The following is a 23,213-nucleotide window of genomic DNA, read 5'->3' as shown; positions in this document are numbered from 1 at the left end:
GCCTTGTTACTGTGGTCCCAGCTCTCTGTAGGTTATTCACTAGGTCCCCCTGTGTGGTTCTGGGATTTTTGCTCACCGTTCTTGTTATCATTTTGACGCCACGGGGTGAGATCTTGCATGGAGCCCCAGATCGAAGGAGATTATCAATGGTCTTGTATGTCTTCCATTTTCTAATAATTGCTCCCAGAGTTGATTTGTTTACACCAAGCGTTTTACCTATTGCAGATTCAGCCTTCCCAGCCTGGTGCAGGTCTACAATTTTGTCTCTGGTGTCCTTCGACAGCTCTTTGGTCTTGGCCATAGTGGAGTTTGTGAGTGTGACTGACTGAGGGTGTGGACAGGTGTCTTTTATACCGATAATGAGTTAAAACAGGAGCCTCATTAGACCTCGTTAGAAGTTAGACTTCTTTGACAGCCAGAAATGTTGCTTGTTTGTAGGTGACCAAATACTTATTTTCCACTCTAATTTGGAAATAAATTCTTTAAAAATCAAACAATGTGATTTTGTGTTTTTTTTCCACATTCTGTCTCTCATGGTTGAGGTTTACCCATGTTGACAATTACAGTTCTCTCTAATCTTTTCAAGTAGGAGAACTTGCACAATTGGTGGTTGACTAAATACATATTTGCCCCACTGTGTGTATATATATATATATATGTCAGGGCTGTCAAATGATTAAAAATTTTAATCGAGTTAATTACAGCTTAAAAATTAATTAATCGTAATTAATCGCAATTAATCGCAATTCAAACCATCTATAAAATATGCCATATTTTTCTGTAAATTATATATATATTCTGTAAAATAAAATAAGACAAAAGATGGATATATACATTCAACATACAGTACATAAGGACTGTAGTGGGCATTTCACTCTACTGTCATTTAAATCTGTCTATGCTGTCCTCACTCCGAAGCGTCCACTTTTTCCAAAGCTAGACAGCTAGTGAACGACGCCTTAATAATCAGACTTCTTCCTTTTTTATCTGATTTATCAATAAAATGGCCTCAAAGCAATGTCCTCTTTAGACCGTCGTAAAACTACAAAAAAAAGTACACAAGCATTGCATTAGCAACAACGTTAGCTTAGCACACTATACAGGTTCACTAAACATAAACAAAAAGCGTCTCATACAAAAAATATAACATTTCGCTTACTAACATAATATGTACATTCTTTACAACAACCATACTTACGGACAAATCTTGTCCATGGATCATATAAGCACAACATTACAACGTAGGCGTCAGCCCGAGACGTCGTGCAGCCATATTGAACTGGCAAGAAAACAATAAACCATGTCGCAAAGCGACCACAAGAGTTCGCTGTTAGACAGCACAAAAAGCCTTGCTGTAAAATTTACCAAAAGGCAGAATACTGTCTGAGCGGGACATGTGCGTTAATTGCGTCAAATATTTTAACGTGATTAATCAAAAAAATTAATTACCGCGCGTTAACGCGATAGTTTTGACAGCCCTAATATATATATATATATATATATATATATATAATCAGAGGGAAACACATGCAAACAGTTTATTGAGGCAATGAAAAGCTAATAAAAGACTCAATAAATCACAAATAGTAAGTAGTCGTTGCTTTTAACCGTTGTGCACATGTGTTGGACGTCTCGCCGTGTAGAAGGAATCGCAGTAAACTGGTAATGTTTGTCTTGGGACAGTGACAAACTGTCATCATCCCGAGCGTCCAATGCGTGCATAAAACATGGCGCCCTCCGTAGGTCAAAACATGTACTAAATATTATAGACTTATTTAAACAATGGCAATATTTTATGTGTTCTAATAACATATTTAGTCAAAGAGAAGAATTGTGGCTTATCAAAGCCTATAAGTCTTTAAGTCAGAAGTTCTTTTTAAATTCAATCTGCTGTGACAAGTGATCGTAAGCATGAATATTTACGATTGTCTCTTTCTGTGCACATCTGAGATGAAAATTCACCATTAACACATCCCGTAATCTTTTACGAACATCAAATGACAAAGCGTACGCTGTTGACTTCTGGCGCTCAGCTCGGAACCTTGGGAAAAAAGTTTCCATTTGGCACGATTATCCAATTGGCCAGCTGTCAGAAGTTCAGAGTTTTCGAGATGTTCCTAATGCAAAGAAGTCAACCGTGAAACAGCACAGAGTTGCTAAATTGAAATCCAAATGTGCCAGCGCCGCCTATTTGGGCAAGGGAACAACATGTGCAAATGATCCCAGTATCCTCTGAATTAATGACTAGGTTTCATTTGGCTTTCAAAGCTCATTTGTAAAGCAGCCAGTTGTTGTATCAACTCTTCTAACCTTCTGGCATTCCTTTAGTTTGCATCGTTATTGTTGTTGCCTTCCTCTGCCGCGACAAACTTGATCTCGGCGTTGGCCGTCCTTGATGCCATGCTGCTGTCCCTCACCTTGTGCCTGTACAGGAAGGGAAATGTCTTCCTGAAGGACTTTTGAAAGCTAGCCCCCATAAAGCCGTAAACAATTGGGTTAACCGAGGAGTTGGCGTAAGACATGCAGTTGGCCCATGTCTTGATCTTGTAAGTGGTGTACGTAGCTCGGAAGTCGGGGCTAAAGGACTGGAAGAGGACGAAAATCTGGATTGGACCCCAGCACAGGGCAAAGAGCAGTACAATCACTACCACCATTTTAGAGACCTTGCTCCTGATGCTAATGGTTCTCTCGGACAGAAGGTTGACCTGAGGAAGACAAGGCATCAGATTTTCCTGAAATAATCCCGGGGATCTGGTCCATACCTGGTAGTTGTTATCTCCTGGCTCCACAGTAGGTTGGCCAACCCTCTTGACCATAAGACCATAGCAGAAGGAAATGGTGAAGACGGGTAGCAGATAGGCGGCAATGAACTGGTAGAGAATAAAGGCCCTTTCGTGAATTTTGGAAGGGAACCTCTCCATGCAGTACTGCCTCGGACCGTACCAATACCCTTCCTCGATGCGCTGGTACATCAGGATCGGTGTGGACAGGATGAGGGAGCCTGAGCAAGCACCGACAACGCAATGTTGATACATTTTCAGCATAAATACTATGGGACGCCATTTGTAAAGCAGATCATGCTGAAAATTACAACATTTTCTCACATTTAGCGCCACACAGTGTTAAAAACGTGGTGTGGATTTTTTTTTACTTATTTTGCACTTTTACAACATTGTTTGGCAACTTAAATACTTATTTTTGAATAATAAGTATTGGACTTGAATGTGTAAATCCAGAACTAAATATTTATTTAAATCCTAAATGTAAATGTTAAATGTATTTCGGAAATGTAAATCTGATATGTATATCCTAAATATTTATCTGAAATTTAATATTCGAAATATTTTAAATCTTGAATTTTATAATTATATCCTAAATCTTAAATCTATATCTAAATACTAAATTTAAATGTTATATCTGGAAATGTTTGCAACTATATATGTAGCGTAATATGCTAATTCACATGACTGGAGACCGGAAGTAACAAAATAAAAGCTGGAGCAGCTCAGACTGTTTGTTCACGTTGCTTGAAAATGAATAAAACTTGGACTGGGAAACCTTTGTATTGGAGTCAGAATAGCTCTGCCAATAGTCTCCGCTAAATTTGACACGCCTGACATATTTTCTTACAGCCCACCTTCGCCGACTGTGAAAAACGCGGGATTTTTGCAGTTGAAGTAACAAAAGTCAACCTTGCTCTCCAGTCCAGTCCAACAGAGACACCTCGTGGCTCTCACCATCCCTGAAGGCCAGTTGATGGGTGCACGGGTGGCCCGGGGGACCACCCTGGATCCTGGGGGGGAACGATGGCTCCTTTGCTGGGCTGCGGGAGGAGGGATGGGCAGTGCTAAACCCCCCCCTCCCCGAGCTGGCTGGGAGGGGGCCGTGGCCCTGGGTTGGCGCCCGCGTGGCATCTCCGCTCGTCTGCGTGGCTGTTGCACACATGGTGGGTCTCGCGAGTGGTTGGATGTGATGGGGCGCGCTCGGGTGGGGGTCCCAGTGCCGGGATTGGCGTGGGGGCGGCGTAGGGTCGGTCGCCAACGGGCTTACACTCACGAGGGATTCACACGATTACTGGGTTCTAGATAACAGAGTTGATTTGTGTACGCTCTTCCCCTTTCAATCACTTAGCTTATAGACTCCCCCACCCCCATCCCTTTCTTTCCCTGGTCAACAGGCCCCCACATGGTGTCAACCGGAAATACATCTAGCTGACGATAGCACCAACATGTTAGTAGTTAGTAGAGGTGTGCAAAATTTCCGATTCTTAGATTATTCGCGATTCGGCCGTGGAAGATTCGAGAACGATTCACAAACATCCAAATTCCGATTATTGAAATATGCCAAGTAAAGCGGAAGTACAACACACTTAGCGCGCCGCGCGGTCAATGAGCAACGGAGCGAGAGTAGCTAAACATCATGCTTCTCATTACCCGGCCCCTCGGGTAATGCCAATGCTCAACTCACGGCTCTAGCTCAACTCATGCCACGAGATAAAAAGACACAACAACATACCTGAAGCTGCTACAAAAGTACGTCATCCACATAATGTTACGGTAGATATCATTTATATAAGACTAGATGCACTACGGTAGCGGTAGCGTTTGCAGCATATCTACAAAAAGCTAGATGCAGACGTAGTAAACGGCCGCCATCTTAAAGCAGTACACTTCTCTGCAAGGCTGTTGTAGCGAACCTTCCAAGCAAACCTAATTAACTTTTTATCTAAAATACTCCTAAATCGGTAAAATATTGACTTGAATCTATCTTTAAAATAGTTTTAAAACTTTCACATGTCGAAAGTTGACAAAAGGGAAATTATGGATTAACGGGAGCAATTTTAACAACTTTAACGGTTGATTCACAACATTAAATTAATTGAATGTAGTTTAAAGCTGCTGATACAGAATGGGGACTGGAGTTTTTTGTTTACTGTTATTTTTGTATATTTGTTTACTACTATATGTTAACTTGATACTGAAATAGTAGTTTGGTTTAGCCTGAGAGTATTTTTGAACAATTTTGGAACTAATGTACAAAACATAAAAAAAAATAAAATAAAATAAAAAAAAGTGTGGGGGGGGGTGCATCTATAATCGTTTTAGAATCGAATCGGACCATCTGAATCGTAATCGTAATCGAATCGTTAGGTGCCCAAAGATTCCCAGCTCTAGTAGTTAGTGTAGACGCTCAATGTATTTCTTGTTGTGTTTCTTTTCTTTGTTCTCATGTGTTTTTCTTCTGTTCCCCCATAACCCCTTCCTGTTCGCTAAAAAAAAAAAAAAAAAAAAAAAAAAAATCGAAATATTTATTTTAAATCTGAATTTTATATCTATATCCTAAATCTTAAATCTAAATACTTAATCTAAATACTAAATTTAAATGTTATACCTGGAAACGGTTGCAACTATATATTTAGCGTAATATGCAAATTCACATGACTGGAGACCGGAAGTAACAAAATAAAAGCTGGAAGCAGCGCAGACTGTTTGTTTACATTGCTTGAAAATGAATATAACCTACTCAAAATAGCTCTGCCGATAGTCTCGGCTCTCCAGTCCAACAGAGACCCCTCGTGGCTATTCTTAGTAACTTTACTGGGCTTGAGCGTAAAAGTGACACTAAAAACACAAAATACTCCTGAAATTGTTTCTCCCAAATGTGTATTTTACCCAGATGTTGTTATTATCACAATGATTCATGTCGAAGAGCCGACTGCCACAGTTGAGTAGGTTTTATTCATTTTCAAGCAACGTAAACAAACAGTCTGAGCTGCTCCAGCTTTTATTTTGTTACTTCCGGTCTCCAGTCATGTGAATTTGCAAATTACGTTAAATATATAGTTGCAACCGTTTCCAGATATAACATTTAAATTTAGTATTCGATTTAGTATTTCGATTTAGAATTAACATTTAAGACTTACAAATTACAAATATAACAAATACAAAATTCAGATTTAAAATAAAATATTTTGAATACAAATTTCAGATAAATATTTAAGATATACATATCAGATTTACATTTCGGAAATACAGTGGGGCAAATAAGTATTTAGTCAACCACCAATTGTGCAAGTTCCCCTACTTGAAAAGATTAGAGAGGCCTGTAATTGTCAACATGGGTGAACCTCAACCATGAGAGAAAGAATGTGGGGGGAAAAAAACAGAAAATCACATTGTTTGATTTTTAAAGAATTTATTTCCAAATTAGAGTGGAAAATAAGTATTTGGTCACCTGCAAACAAGCAAGATTTCTGGTTGTCAAAGAGGTCTAACTTCTTCTAACGAGGTCTAACGAGGCTCCACTCGTTACCTGTGTTAATGGCACCTGTCCACCACCTCAGTCAGTCACACTCCAAACTCCACTATGGCCAAGACCAAAGAGCTGTCGAAGGACACCAGAGACAAAATTGTAGACCTGCACCAGGCTGGGAAGACTGAATCTGCTATAGGTAAAACACTTGGTGTAAAGAAATCAACTGTGGGAGCAATTATTAGAAAATGGAAGACATACAAGATAATCTCCCTCAATCTGGGGTTCCATGCAACATCCCACCCCTCTGCGTCAAAATGATAATAAGAACGGTGAGCAAAAATCCCAAAACCACAAGGGGGGACCTAGTGAATGACCTACAGAGAGCTGGGACCACAGTAACAAAGGCTACTATCAGTAGCACAATGCGCCGCCAGGGACTCAAATCCTGCACTGCCAGATGTGTCCCCCTGCTGAAGCCAGTACACATCCAGGCCTGCTAGAGAGCATTTGGATGATCCAGAAGAGGACTGGGAGAATGTATTATGGTCAGATGAAACCATAATAGAACCTTTTGGGAGAAACACAGGTTCTCGTGTTTGGAGGACAAAGAATACTCAATTGCATCCAAAGAACACCATACCCACTGTGAAGCATGGGGGTGGAAACATCATGCTTTGGGGCTGTTTTTCTGCAAAGGGACCAGGACGACTGAAGACGAATGAATGGGGCCATGTATCGAGAGATTTTGAGTGAAAATCTCCTTCCATCAGCAAGGGAATTGAAGATGATGTATGGCTGGGTCTTTCAGCATGACAATAATCCCAAACACACAGCCAGGACAACCAAGGACTGGCTTCGTAAGAAGCATTTCAAGGTCCTGGAGTGACCCAGCCAGTCTCCAGATCTCAACCCCATAAAAAATCTGTGGAGGGAGTTGAAAGTCTGTGTTGCCCAACGACAGCCCCAAAACATCACTGCTCTAGAGGAGATCTGCATGGAGTAATGGGCCAAAATACCAGCAACAGTGTGTGAAAAGCTTGTGAAGAGTTGCAGAAAACGTTTGGCCTCCGCAATTGCCAACAAAGGGTACATAACATAGTATTGAGATGAACTTTTGGTATCGACCAGAACTTATTTTCCACCGTGATTTGCAAATAAATTCTTTTAAAAAATCAAACAATTTGATTTTCTGTTTTTTTATCCCCACATTCTGTCTCTCATGGTTGCGGTTCACCCATGTTGACAATTACAGACCTCTCTAATATTTTCAAGTCGGAGAACTTGCACAATTAGTGGTTGACTAAATACTTATTTGCCCCACTGTTCATTTAAATAAATATTTTAGTTCTGAATTTACACATTCAAGTCTAATACTTATTATTTAAAAATAAATATTTAAGTTGCTAAACAATGTTGTAAATGTGAAAAAAAAGTGACTAAAAATTTCACACCACGTGTTTTACACTGTGTGGCGCTAAATGTGAGAAAATGTTGTCGTAATTTTCATCATGATCCGCTTTACAAACGGCGCCACATAATACACACAATTTACAAATAAAGTTTTAGAAACGGACCGATCCAAATGCACACGCTGACAATCATGGCTACTCTGGGCGTGCGGTGACGGAGCGATTTCAGGGGGTAAATTGTAATGTAGCAGCGGTCCCCACTCATTGCTGTCAGAGTGATGCAGGTGGCTTGGACAGTCACCTAAAAAGAAGAAGACACACTCTGTGAAAATTGGGTTTTTCACTGTGTGTTGTGTTATGTGCTTGTTGTGTTTGATACAAACAAATTGTGGTTTTAAAACATCTCTGGTTATCTTTAAAGGGAATAGTATCCTTACCTATATTTACTGTTTGACTGTTTTTATCACTCTTACACACCCAATTAGGGCTGTCAAACGGTTAAAAATTTTAATCGAGTTAATTACAGCTTAAAAATTAATTAATCGTAATTAATCGCAATTCAAACCATCTATAAAATATGCCATATTTTTCTGTAAATTATTGTTGAAATGGAAAGATAAGACACAAGACTGATATATACATTCAACTTACGATACATAAGTCCTGTATTTGTTTATTATAACAATAAATCAACAAGATGGCATTAACATTATTAACATTCTGTTAAAGCGATCCATGGATAGAAAGACTTGTAGTTGTTAAAAGATAAATGTTAGTACAAGTTATAGAAATTTTATATTAAAACCCCTCTTAATGTTTTCGTTTTAATAAAATTTGTAAAATTTTCAATCAAAAAATGAACTAGTAGCCCGCCATTGTTGATGTCAATAATTACACAATGCTCATGGGTGCTTAAGACCATAAAAATCAGTCAAATCCAAGCACCAGCAGAGGGCGACAAAGCTCCAAAAAACACAAAGTTGGCATTGCACTGTGCTGTCATTTTAATCTGTTTGAGCGGGGCATGTGCGTTAATTGGGTCAAATATTTTAACGTAATTAATTTTAAAAATTAAATACCGCCCGTTAACGCGACAATTTTGACAGCCCTACACCCAATATATTATATCTAATAGGGGTGGGACAAAATATTGAAATGGTGATATATCGTGATACTTTGTATCCCAAAAGGTTATCGATATGCTCCTGCCAAGAATCGAGATATCGTGACAAAAAGGTGTCAATGTTTAAAAAACAAATTAAAAAAAAAAAAAAAAAAAAAAAGGAACCAACAAGTTGTTATCAAAATCTTCCTCCATAATACAACCCCTAGCAAAAAGTATGCAATCACCAGTCTCGGACGAGCACTCTCTCATTTTATCATGTAGAACAAACTCAGGTAAAAAGCTTGATAAAATAATGAATTAGTTCAAAAGTGCAACTCTTTAGCATTCAGAAACACTAAAAGAAATGAATAGAAAACATTGTGGTGGTCAGTAAATGTTACTTTTATAGAGCAAGTGCAGGGAAATATATATGGAATCACTCCATTTGGAGGAAAAAAGATATGGAATCATGAGAAACAAACAAAGAAATAACAATCAAAAGACATCTCTAGTATTTAGTAGCACCACCTTTGGCTTTTATGACAGCTTACAGTCTCTGAGGCATGAACTTGATGAGTATTCTTCATCAATTTGGTGCCAACGACAAACATATTTTTAATTGAAGGGATAAGAAGCTGTCTAAAATTTCCATGTAAACTTGTGAATTTATTGAAGATTTAACCACAACCATCTCCCCAGTCCCTTTTGCCTAACATGCAGCCCCATATCATCAAGGACTGAGGGAATTTTGATGTCTTCTTCAGGCAATCATCTTTGTAAATCTTACTGGAACGGCACCAAACAAAAGTTCCAGCATCATCACCTTGTCAAGAATCAAGAATCTGCATTGGACAAGGTGTCAAGAGTCAAAAATCTGCATTGGACAAGGTGATGATGCTGGAACTTTTGTTTGGTGCTGTTCCAGTGAGACCTTAAATGGCCCAAAATTACCTAATTGCCTGGCATTGACTGCCACTGTCCAAAACTAAGTCCAATTCACACTAGAAGCTTGTTTTTCTCTTAGTTGTTTGTAGAATATCCGAGAATAATTTCCTGACCAATTTATCGATAATCATTGTATCGCCATATCGTCAAATCATCATTATCGTGAGCTTTGTACCGCAAATCGTATCGTTAAGATCCAAGAGGTTCCCACTCCTAATACATAACATACAGTATATTTATATCATAGTTTAAGAAAAGCAAGCAGAATATATTTGATACTATGAACAGTTGGTCTTGAAATAATTGGAATTTGCAGCGCCAAGACACGGGCAGAAAAGGGCATAAGAGATACAAGACGCCATCCGACCATGGAAGCCCAATGCACGCGTCATGCAGCTGACTGAGCGAGATTGACGCTGACAAGCAGGTGATAGCTAAGACATCTAGAAGCCCACTTCTGCACCACCAAATCCCACAATCAGCTCTTCTGGACAGTCCAGAACAAATGGCGGGACATCCTGTTTGCTCCCAGCCATTTTACTGGATTTTGACTGATTTTGCAAGGCCCACAGAAAATTCTGTTCTATTGTTAGATAAACATGGAACCCACCAAAAGAAAGATTAGACTCTCTTCTTTCAGCAGGAAAATAGAAAATAGCTTAGTTTGAGCACTTTTCCAATTTCTGATTAAAAGACAGAGAAATTGAGCTTTTTGTGAAAGCATACATTTTAAACATAACTTTGACTTTAACACAGCTATTTTTTGCTTTAGTTACATCCGAAACATCTGAATAATGTTTTCCTTTTGCAAAATAACAGAAAAATAAATAAAATAGAGCAGGGGTGTCCAAACTTTTTGCAAAGGGGGCCAGATTTGGTGTGGTAAAAATGTGGGGGGCCGACCTTGGCTGACATCCTTTACGTAGAACAATATATTTAAGCAAATTTTAGCAAGTCATTCTGTGTGTCACATTTGCTTTATTATTTTTTTTAAATGAATAATTTCAACAATCTCGCAACTAGCCTTTGTGGCGTTTTCTTTTGACTCTCGGGCTCTTTTGAAATACTGATGCTGTGAAATTAAACTAGCTTCAAGTTGGTTCAATTTCTCACTGCATATCTTACCTATAATCTTGTCGTACATGTCAGCGTGTCTTGTTTGGTATTATTGCCTCACATTGAACTTTTTAAAAACAGCTACCGTCTCTTTGCAAATGAGGCAGACCGAGTTGTTGCGTATTTTAGTGAAGAAATAGTCCAATTTCCACCTATCCTTGAAGCGTCGGCCGTCACAGTCAACTTTCTTTTTTTTGTTGTTGATTATGGCCATTTTAGAAAATTGGAAGGGTCACACCGGGTAATGTGGCTTAGAGTGCTGCTGCCTTTTAGTGGGTAAATGAGGAGCAGCATTTAGTGTGTAAGCTACTTCATATGCTGGTAGCAGCACTGCTGACCAAGTTATTAAGTCTGTGTGCGGGCCAGACGTAATTGATTTTATGACAGAGGCTGGGGGCCGGATGAAATTTGACCGCGGGCCGCATTTGGCCCCCGGGCCGGACTTTGGACATGTCTGAAATAGAGCAAATAGAGCTTTGATAGCAAAGTAACAATTTATTTACACATAACTAACTGAGAGATGACGCTGTTATGACCGCGACAGCCAGGGTAAACTCCAGTCCCGGTCGTTCTGCTTGGTCATCCAACGCCTGGCATCCCGGGCATCCTCCCGGTTGTTCTGCTCGGTCGTCCGCCGCCTGGCATCCTGGAAGTTCATTTGGTCGTCTTCTGCCTGTGCCTCAGCCGTCCGGCCCGGCCTTTCTTCCGTTGCATTGGATGGCGGGTCTTACCAATTGCGCTACTGCCCTCCCGTGGCCAGTTTTATTGCTTTAAAATGGGTTTTCAGCATTGTGCGTTGGAGCTAAGTTGAATCAGAACCCAGAGATGTCTCTTGTGAAAAAAAATGTAAAAGACTTATAAATAACGTCTTTGGGACACTGAGACAATTAAAAATAGAACGTATTTATACGTTTTTGGGAGCAAATGAGTTAAAAGACTGAATGATTAACTAATTGTCATTTTTCTCAGGAATCTTTTGTTGACTTGTAATTAGGGCTGTCAAAATTATCGCGTTAACGGGCGTTAATTAATTTTTTAATCACATTAAAGTATTTGACGCAATTAACGCACAAATGCCCCTCTCAAACAGATTAAAATGGCAGGACACTGAAATGTGTACTTGTTGTGTTTTACGGAGTTTTGTCGCCCTCTGCTGGCGCTTGGGTGTGACTGATTTTATAGGCTTCAGCACCCATGAGCATTGTGTAAGTAATTATTGACATCAACAATGGCGGGCTACTAGTTCATTTTTTGATGGAAAATTTTACAAATTTTATTAAAACGAAAACATTAAGATGGGTTTTAATATAAAATTTCTATAACTTGTACTAACAGTTACCTTTTAAGAACTAGAAGTCTTTCTATCCATGGATCGCTTTAACAGAATGTTAATAATGGTAATGCCATCTTGTTGATTTATTGTTATAATAAACAAATACAGTACTTATGTACAGTATGTTGAATGTATATATCCATCTTGTGTTTTATCTTTCCATTCCAACATTAATTTACAGAAAAATATGGCATATTTTATAGATGGTTTGAATTGCGATTAATTACAATTAATTTTAAGCTGTAATTAACTTGATTAAAAAATTTAATTGTTTGACACCCCTACTTGTAATATATAGCCCGTCTTCACCTGCTGAAACCCTCATCCATGCCTTCATCTCCTCCAGACTTGACTACTGTAACAGCATTTTTTTCGGTTCTCCATCCAAACTCATCAATAAACTAAAATATATCCAAAACTCCGCTGCACGCCTTCTCACCCCGACCCCCTATAGGAACCACATTACCCCCGTCCGCCATAAACTGCACTGGCTTCCTATTTCATACCGAATTAATTTCAAAATCCTCCTCATCACTTCCAAAGCACTCAATAACTTGGCCCCTACCTACGTCACAGACCTTCTCTGTCCCCACACCCCCTCCCGTCACCTCCGCTCTTCTCATGGCAACATCCTCGCACCGCCCCAACAAAGAACACACCGAACTTGGGGGGACAGAGCCTACTCCGTTGCTGCCCCCTCCCTTTGGAACTCACTCCTAAACCCATCCGTACCTGTAAAGACCTTCCCACATTAAAAAAACTGTTAAAAACTCACCTTTTTAAACTAGATTTTAACATATAATTATTTTCTTTATTGTTTTGTTCTGTTCATGTTGTTTGCCAGGTTTTTTTGTTCCTACTGTAAAGCGTCTTTGAGCATTGGAAAAAAGCGCTGTACAAATAAAATGTATTATTATTATTATCATTATTATTATTATTAATATGGTGACCCTGGAGCCAGCTTTCCTCCTCGTCTGGGTCAATTTGCTTTTTTGCCTTTCAGTTGACTTGTAATAAATTGTCAACTTGCGTTTCGAAGCCTTTTTCCAGCTTTTAAAATTGAGTCAGTACAACGGGGTTAGAACTAAAGTGAACACGTGGAGTTTGGCCTTTTGGCCAGGTTGTCGGTGTACCGCCGGCCCGGGTCGTTGGAACTTCGCTAGCGCGGTTCCAGTGGTTTGACTGGTGTGATTCCAGCAATCTGGCTCAGATTTCTTTTAAATAAAGAAGTTTATTCTAAAAATATAACCTATAGCTGCTTCTTCATAGCTATCTTAGAACATGAGAAATCGGTTATATTTCCAAGTTTCTTCATAAGTGCCGATGCAATTTGCCCAACGTTTCTACACCTACATGTTCATTCCCAAACCAAACGTGGTAATTTTCTCTTCACCGAGCGCTGGATGAGCTCCCATTATTTTAGCCCTTTGGTCAGAGACAAATGACAGACATTGGCGGGATGTCGTGGGATTGCCAAAGTCGCAAAAGTTATCACACTGTTTTCTTTGAAAAACTTGGGTAAGATAATGATGCATATTGTGTTGAAGTTGTTCCAAGACTGTAGTTTAAAAGAAAAAAAAAAGATGAAAACACTAAAACATGTCATCATGTAGAGACAATAGAAGCATTTTCACTATTGGAAGTGTAATATGATACTGGGAAAGCCTACTTTACAGTCTACTATATAGAAGACTATCCCACTGATGCTCTGAAAATGAATCTGAGATCACAAGTCCTTCTCTCCTCATATGGTGTAATGTCATCTCAGTAATGTCCCCCTCTGCCTCTTATCTAAGTCTATCCAGCCAGCCACCATTAGCCTCTGGGGGAACATACAAAAAATGAGATGATGAGACTAGCAGAGAGGGGTCATGCACAGTTCATGGGTGGAAAGACTGGGCACAATACATCATTCCAAGACCTTGTTATCGTCAGCCCTATTATGGAATGGAGTAAAAATACTTAAAACTGTATTTAAGTTAGTAGAATTGTTATCCATCCAGCCATCCACTTTCTCCCGATTATCTGATGTCATGTCACCTGGGCAGCAGCTTCAACAGGGAAGCTCAGACTTCCTTGTCCCCAGCAGCTTCATCCAGCTCTTCTTGAGAGATCCCAAGGTGTTCCCAGGCCAGCCGGGAGACATACCATTGGCAGTGTATCAAATACTTGTTCCCCCCACTGTAAACTAGGTGTAGACCGCAGATCTAGTTTTGTGTGATTTTTCGTTTTCGAAAGGCGAGAAAAAGACTTGGAAAAGCCAGTTCGGGTTAGCACGTCGGCTAGCTGTCACGCCTCCTGTTTTGTTTACGCTCTTTCCTCCGTTTCCAAAGCCGGGGCAGGAAAATGACAAAAGCTGGATTAACTCTGGTGGCATAAAATACTGTTCGGGAGGTTATGAAGTCTGCAGTTTTGATCATTATGCTGTAAATTTTCTCGTGCTGAATAAATGCATTTTTAATATTTCATATTCCATTTAGCACAAGACTGATTTGTCATTACCATACCATTTATTTAGCAATTGGGGAAAAATGCTTAGATAAAAAGAATATCCTGTAAAAATATTGGAGGAAAAAGATTGAAACAATGATGACATTTTGCTGTTCTCTGTCGCATTTTCCTCATTCTGAATCTTCCCCCTCAATGGATTGAATTCTAAATCAGCTGAAATCGTTACCCTGCCGACGTCATCGTCCAGCTGGGGACACTAGAGCGCTATAATGACAGGCGGGGCTAAACGGCAGACTAATTTCTCATCATCTGCGCTTTGCCAAATTGTTGTATATAGTCAAATCGTCTTAAAATATCATTTTAATTCACACAATAATGCTATTTAAGGTGTTTTTATGCTGTCACAGGCACTTTAATGTCTACCAAAGTTTGTGTTCATCAAGTTATTTGTACTTTTAATCAACTCTCTTTCATTCACGTTACACAAGAATGGGTACAAGATCCCCCCCCACAGAGGAGTGTTTTGAAAGGGAATACATGTTTTGATCAAATGCATTGAAACCTCAGCGTCAGTGAAATAAAATACATCAAGGCATTGGAATAATTAAAAAGGCTTTAATAATTTATTGAGAACAAGTCTTTTGATGTCTGTCTGCATTAGGCAATGTGTATCAAAGTTAGACCTTTTCAATGTCTGATATGATATGAGTATAATGGGCAGATTCTAAAGGCTATGGGCAAGTGAAAGGTTGTAGCAGTGCCATTTTCGACTTCTAATTTTAGAAATTTTAGAAATTTTGAAAAAGACCAAGATCGTGTTATTCTGTTATTTTTTTTTTTTTTTTTTTTGAATGGGATTTCTTCGGTGCGCCGAACAGCCCGAACTGTTCGACCGATCAGCACCGTTCGAATATAGAAACGACTGGAATTTTCATGCGAGGCAAGGAATTTTTAAAATGACCCCGAAAAAAAATTTCGTTTGCCCGTTAACGCCAATTTTTCACAGATTTTTCGGAAGAAAAAAAAAATATCAGAATGTATCTAGTCCTACGGTTTTTGACCAAATCACATAATTTGGACCGAAAAAGTTCCGGGACGGTGAGGGGCATAAAAGTTGATTACAGAATTTGGAAAAAATTTACGGTTCCCCGGAAATTTGCCAAAAACTTTCCCATTCATTTTTAATGGGACGCAACGTTGGCTCAAATTTCCCATTCACTTCCAATGGAGTTTCCAATGGAATTTACAGTGCATTGATGCCATTGACGGCCATGTATGTCAAATCTATTGATGCCAATGTTTTTGGATTCCACTGACACATATGTGAGTGGATGCCATTGACGGGCATGGACGTCAAAATTTCCAATTCATTTTCAATGGGAAAAAAATGTATGTCCCCAAATCAACAGGAAATGACGAGATATCAATAGGACGTGTCCACCAAATGTCCCAGATTCCATTGACGCATAAGGAAGTCAATGCCATTGACGGCCATGGATGTCCAAATTTCCCATTAAATTCCAATGGCATTAACATTGCATTGAGGCCAATTTATACAGATGCCATTTATGGCCATGTATGTCAATTCTATTGATGCCAACGTACTTGCATTCCATTGACGTATATGGATGTCGATGCCATTGACGGCCTTGGACGTCCAAATTTCCCATTCATTTTCAATGGCATTTACTTTTTTTAATGAAATTAGCAGCCATGTTAGTCGATTCTGTTGATGACAATGTACTTGGATTCCATTGACACATAGGTAAGTCGATGCAATTGACGGACATGGATGTCAAAATTTCCAATTCATTTTCAATGGGAAAAAAATGTATTTCCCCAAATCAACAGGAAATGACGAGATATCAATAGGACGTGTCCACCAAATGTCCCAGATTCCATTGACGCGTATGGAAGTCGATGCCATTGACGGCCATGGATGTCCAAATTTCCCATTCATTTTCAATAGGAAAAAAAATGTATGTCCCCAAATCAACAGGAAATGACGAGATATCAATAGGACATGTCCACCAAATGTCCCAGATCCCATTGACGCATATGGGAGTCGATGCCATTGACGGCCATGGATGACCAAATTTCCCATTAATTTCCAATTGTATTAACATTGCAATGAGGTCAATTTATACAGATGCCATTTATGGCCATGTATGTCAATTCTATTGATGCCAACGTACTTGCATTCCATTGACGTATATGGATGTCGATGCCATTGACGGCCATGGACGTCCAAATTTCCCATTCATTTTCAATGGTATTTACTTTGTTTAATGCAATTGGCGGCCATGTTAGTCGATTCTATTGATGCCAATGTTCTTGGATTCCATTGACACATAGGTAAGTCGATGCCATTGACGGACATGGACGTCAAAATTTCCAATTCATTTTCAATGGGAAAAAAAAATGTATGTCCGCAAATCAACAGGAAATGACGAGATATCAATAGGACGTGTCCACCAAATGTCCCAGATTCCATTGACGCATATGGAAGTCGATGCCATTGACGGCCATGGATGTCCAAATTTCCCATTCATTTTCAATAGGAAAAAAAATGTATGTCCCCAAATCAACAGGAAATGACGAGATATCAATAGGACATGTCCACCAAATGTCCCAGATCCCATTGACGCATATGGGAGTCGATGCCATTGACGGCCATGGATGACCAAATTTCCCATTAATTTCCAATTGTATTAACATTGCAATGAGGTCAATTTATACAGATGCCATTTATGGCCATGTATGTCAATTCTATTGATGCCAACGTACTTGCATTCCATTGACGTATATGGATGTCGATGCCATTGACGGCCATGGACGTCCAAATTTCCCATTCATTTTCAATGGTATTTACTTTGTTTAATGCAATTGGCGGCCATGTTAGTCGATTCTATTGATGCCAATGTTCTTGGATTCCATTGACACATAGGTAAGTCGATGCCATTGACGGACATGGACGTCAAAATTTCCAATTCATTTTCAATGGGAAAAAAAAATGTATGTCCGCAAATCAACAGGAAATGACGAGATATCAATAGGACGTGTCCACCAAATGTCCCAGATTCCATTGACGCATATGGAAGTCGATGCCATTGACGGCCATGGATGTCCAAATTTCCCATTAATTTCCAATTGTATTAACATTGCATTAAGGCCAATTTATCCAGATGCCATTTATGGCCATGTATGTCAATTCTCTTGATGCCAACGTACTTGCATTCCATTGACGTATATGGATGTCGATGCCATTGACGGCCATGGACGTCCAAATTTTCCATTAATTTTCAATGGCATTTACTTTGTTTAATGCAATTGGCGGCCATGTTAGTCAATTCTATTGATGCCAATGTTCTTGGATTCCATTGACGCATATGGATGTCGATGCCATTGATGGCCATGGATGTCCAAATTTCCTATTAATTTTCATTGGCATTTACCGTGTTTAAAGCCATTGACGATCATGTTTGTCGATTCTATTGGTACCCGAAATGTCCCCAAACCAACCTGGGCGGGGCTAAGATCTGTATCTCCACACAGCAAAGAGCCAGAGTAATTTCTCCAGAAATTGCAGTTTCTAGTTTTGGTTATACTACCAAACAAAAATCACTTTTGAAAGATAGTTCACTTTGCCTCATTTTGCTGGGCCGAGTCACACATGTGTTAAAGCGATGTTTATTTCAGCCAAATCAAGCTTTTCCGAGCAACCGAACTGACTCTGTGAGCAATGACACGACGCCAGGTAGAATGCAATTAACTCTACGAATGATAAGCGTTTTCATGTAGAGAAGAATATATTCAGAAAATGTCTCGTCAGACGGTGATAAGCAGAGAGCTGCTTCTGCAAAAATAAATGAAAAGAAATACGACGAATGCATTAATTACAGGGCTGGCTACATCTCTTCAAGTTGCTCTCAAAAAGCTCCGGTGCTCTTTTGGGAAATTATAAAACAAATAATGGCTACAAACTCTAAATGGATTGTTAAAGCCAGAAACCTTTTGGGGTTTTAACATGAAAAACGTGCTCTGATCCTGATGCTTTGTGTGGATAATTGTCCATTTCAGCCACTCAACTTTTTTACTCAGCCTGTCTGTTAATTTAAATTGGCACCAAAAAAAAAGTAATTTATATGTAGGGAGGCTATTTGTATTAACTTCAGGTGGGAGCGTATGTTTGAGTTTAAGATAAACACAGATTTACACATAGATCGATGACTTTAGATTGTGTTACAGCTCCTGAGAGAAAATCCTGACATTACTTTTTGCAATTATATGAGTATGTTTTTTCTTCACGCTAAGGTAGCACACTACCTCACTTAATTGCCGGGGATCAGCACCCGCTGGAACGCGTCACGCTGTGCTCATTTAAAAGTGTTTTAATTGAGCGTCCATTTCAGTAACAAGCTGCCACAGCGGGCAAAGGTTTAAGACCTACGCCACGTTGCCTCTTGCTAATGGTGAAAATCGCTCGAGGTGCAGGCTTGTATGAATGTTTGGGTGATGCCTAGCAGGGATGCAGTTGACCCTGATCTGATTCAGTAGGCTATGAAAAAAGTCTGATAAACAATAACATTTCATCTGCAATGGTTGAATCAAGATGTTGAATGATGATGTCAAGTCATGAAGACTTTATATACAGTCATGGGGAAAAAATTGAGGGACAGCGAGAACCCAAAGTGGTATTTGCAATGTGGCAAAAATTTTTTTGCCATGTGGTAAAATGGATTTTGCCATGTGGCATTTTTTTTGCAATGTGTCAAAATTGAATTTGCCATGTGGCTTTTTTTTGCCATGAGGCATTTTTTGGGCCGTGAGGTAAAATGGATTTTGGCATGTGGCATTCTTTTTGCTATGTGTCAAAATTGAATTTGCCATGTGGCATTTTTTGCCATGTGGCATTTGTTTTGCCATGTGGTAAAATGGATTTTGCCATGTGGCATTTTTTTGGCCATGTGGCATTTTTTTGGCCATGTGGCATTTTTTTGGCCATGTGGTAAAATGGATTTTGGCATGTGGCTTTTTTTTTTTTTTTTTTGCTATGTGTCACAATTGAATTTGCCATGTGGCCTTTTTTTGCCATGTGGTAAAATGGATTTTGCCATGTGGCATTTTTTTTTTTTTTTTTTTGCCATCTGGCATTTTTTTGGGCCATGTGGTAAAATGGATTTCACCATGTGGCTTTTTTTTTTTTTTGCTACATGTCAAAATTGAATTTTCCATGTGGCATTTTTTTTGCCATGTGGCATTTTTTTTGGCCATGTGGTAAAATGGATTTTGGCATCTGGCATTTTTTTTTTTTTTTTTTTTTTTTGCTATGTGTCAAAATAGAATTTGCCATGTGGCATTTTTTTGCCATGAGGCATTTTTTGGGCCGTGAGGTAAAATGGATTTTGGCATGTGGCATTCTTTTTGCTATGTGTCAAAATTGAATTTGCCATGTGGCATTTTTTGCCATGTGGCATTTGTTTTGCCATGTGGTAAAATGGATTTTGCCATGTGGCATTTTTTTTGGCCATGTGGCATTTTTTTGGCCATGTGGCATTTTTTTGGCCATGTGGTAAAATGGATTTTGGCATGTGGCTTTTTTTTTTTTTTTTTTGCTATGTGTCACAATTGAATTTGCCATGTGGCCTTTTTTTGCCATGTGGTAAAATGGATTTTGCCATGTGGCATTTTTTTTTTTTTTTTGCCATCTGGCATTTTTTTGGCCATGTGGTAAAATGGATTTCACCATGTGGCTTTTTTTTTTTTTGCTACATGTCAAAATTGAATTTTCCATGTGGCATTTTTTTTGCCATGTGGCATTTTTTTTGGCCATGTGGTAAAATGGATTTTGGCATCTGGCATTTTTTTTTTTTTTTTTTTTGCTATGTGTCAAAATAGAATTTGCCATGTGGCATTTTTTTGCCATGTGGTAAAATGGATTTTGCCATGTGGCATTTTTTTTTTTTGCCATGTGGCATTTTTTTGGCCATGTGGTAAAATGGATTTCACCATGTGGCTTTTTTTTTTTTTGCTATGTGTCAAAATTGAATTTGCCATGTGGCTTTTTTTTGCCATGTGGCTTTTTTTTTTTTTTTTTTTGCCATGTTGTAGAATGGATTTTGCCATGTGGCATGTTTTTTTGCCATGTGGCATTATTTTGCCATGTGGCATTTGTTTTGCCATGTGGTAAAATGGTTTTTGCCATGTGGCATTTATTTTTTTTTTTTTTGCTACGTGGCAAAATGTATTTTGACGTGGCATTTTTCATTGCTATGTCACAAAATGGATTTTGGTTAGTGGCATTTTTTTTTTTTTTTTTTTTTTTGTATGTGGCATTTTTTGGGAGTCTATGGCATTTTTGCAGCCCATGAACGTCAATGCCATTGACGGCTATGCACGTCCAAATTTTCCGTTCTTTTTATATGGCAGAAAAACATACCTGTCAACCTAAGGCCGTTGGCAATCTTACAAATAGTGACGTATGCCCTTACAAATTGGTGACTTATCTTACAATGTTGTATATAGCGTGCAATATGAAACAAAAATAAAACTCAATTTATTAAAATAATATGAATGTATCGGTAATATTGTAGCATATAACCTGGTGCAATCAAAGAATCAATATCTTCAGCTACATCATGATTACTAAAATTTAACAGTGACTTTTGTATGTAGCACTTTTGGCAATTTTTTCTATCATGTCTTGATGGCTGCACTTCAGCTCGCAATTCAGTTTGACTTGAAGGTTGTTCGTTAGTGTGTTCAATTATAAATTAAAAAGGTCAATTGATAAAATTAACTTACCGATACAATGTTTGAGTATGGGAACATTTCTCTTGCTTATTCTGAGAAGTGATCAGCAATAGTTGCAGGTAAATTGTGTTCGGCAACAAATTGGCAGAATGAGATTTCCACTTTTGTCACTTTTCATTCTGCAGACTTCATCTGTATGACCAGTGTTGTTAATCTTACTTTTAAAAAGTAATTAATTAGTTACAAATTACTTTTCCCAAAAAGTAATTTAGTTAGTAACTCAGTTACGTGAAGGTAAGAGTAATTAGTTACTTGGCAAAGTAACTGGAGTTACCATTCATGTTTTTGTTTTTTTCATTTAAATAGATAAATAAAAATACTAACCTTTGCTATATTTGGAAATCGTTTGATGTTGTGAATTAAGTGTTACATTTGTTAAAATTGCCACCGTTTTTGGATTAGTTCTCTTTTGTCTACTTGACTTTGTCGACATGTTAAATTTTTAAAACTGTTTCATCATTTAAAGATAGATTCAAGTCAAGATTTTGCCGATTTAGGAATATTTTAGATAAAAAGTTACTTAAGTTCGCTAGGAAAGTTCACTACAACACAGCCTTTCTGAGAAGTTTACTGCTTCAAAATGGCGGCTGTTTATTAACGCCGCCGTCTGTCATTTCGCATGTAGTTCTATAAGCATTCGATATCTAGGCGTAGATTGTAGGCTGTCGGCTACAGTCAGGAAATATTGGAGCCAGCTAGCCTAGCATCGCGTTTTTGCTACAGCATCACAACACTCTTCTCTCTGCGTCTCTGACTTTTTTCGCGTCATTCAACCAACGTAGTAACGCATCGTAACGCACATTGTCTCGTTACCAAAACGGTGACAAAAACGTAATGCACGAAAAACGTTCAGATTTGGAACGTACGGTGTACACATTTAGAAATCAGTGCTCACTTGGACAAATTACGCCAAAACCGTACACCTTGACAGGTATGAGAAAAACATGTGCGGCTATGATTGTTGACTATACGCTTAACATTACAGCGCATTGACATTCAACTGGCACCCAATTAAGGCTATGCCATTGACGGTTATGCACGTCCAAATTTTCCATTCATATTAAATGCCAGAAAAAACGTGTGGCTGTGATTTTTCACCATACGCTTACCATTGCAGCTCACTGACATTAAATTGGCACCCAAGTCAGGCTATGCCATTGACGGCTGTGCACGTCCAAATTTCCCATTCATTTTGAATGGCAGAAAAACGTGTGGTTGTGATTTTTGACCTAACACTTTACATTACAGCGCATCCGTTTTACCACATACCAAAAAAAAGCCACATGGTAAAATACATTTTGCCAAAAGGGAAAAAAAATAATGCCACATGGCAAAATCAATTTTGCCACGTGGCAAATACCACTTTTTGTTCTTGGCCCTGCTGAAAAAATTGAAAAATGTTCACATATCAATGTCTGATCTGGTTTTTCTTTATCACTGGAAAATAAAGGGATTTATTTGCAGGTACACAACAAAAAGTAATGTTGTTTAACTCATTAAAACAAATATATGAACAAAGATGCTGCATTCTGAGGAAAAAGTTAGTAAACCTTACCACTTAATAGCTAGTGTTACCTCCTATGACTAAAATACCTTCAGTGAGATGCGTTTTGTACCCATCTTTCAGTCTTTGACATCGGTCTGAAGAAAGTTTGCCCCACTCCTCAACGCAGAATACTTTCAGCAGTGAGATGTTTAAGGGGTTTCTTGCATGTACAGCCCGTTTCATGTCACCCCACAGCATATCAGTGGGATTAAGATCTGGGCTTTAACTCAGCCATTCCAG

The 23,213-nt window shown here is 38.7% G+C and overlaps 1 protein-coding gene across 2 annotated transcripts in view; it reads right to left on the bottom strand.

Annotated features, from left to right (window-relative positions):
- Window positions 1-1,532: 1,532 nt before the first annotated feature.
- Window positions 1,533-23,213, bottom strand: part of kiss1ra (KISS1 receptor a) — a 39,135-nt gene continuing 17,454 nt past the window's right edge. Inside the window, exons 3-5 of one of the 2 annotated variants that reach the window (XM_057858238.1) lie at window positions 7,830-7,965; window positions 2,763-3,001; window positions 1,533-2,705 (exon numbers count right to left, since the gene is read on the bottom strand). In XM_057858238.1, the coding sequence (XP_057714221.1) occupies window positions 2,325-2,705; window positions 2,763-3,001; window positions 7,830-7,965 (756 nt within the window). In that variant the 3' untranslated portion in view covers window positions 1,533-2,324. Of the gene's footprint in view, window positions 3,002-7,829; window positions 7,966-23,213 lie in introns of both variants that reach the window. The other variant, XM_057858237.1, reaches the window with a different exon arrangement.

Source organism: Corythoichthys intestinalis, chromosome 14, assembly GCF_030265065.1.
Source record: "Corythoichthys intestinalis isolate RoL2023-P3 chromosome 14, ASM3026506v1, whole genome shotgun sequence".
Classification (NCBI taxonomy): domain Eukaryota; kingdom Metazoa; phylum Chordata; class Actinopteri; order Syngnathiformes; family Syngnathidae; genus Corythoichthys; species Corythoichthys intestinalis.
The sequence above is the reverse complement of the archived record's forward strand: the minus strand, read 5'-3'. Positions and strand labels throughout refer to the sequence as shown.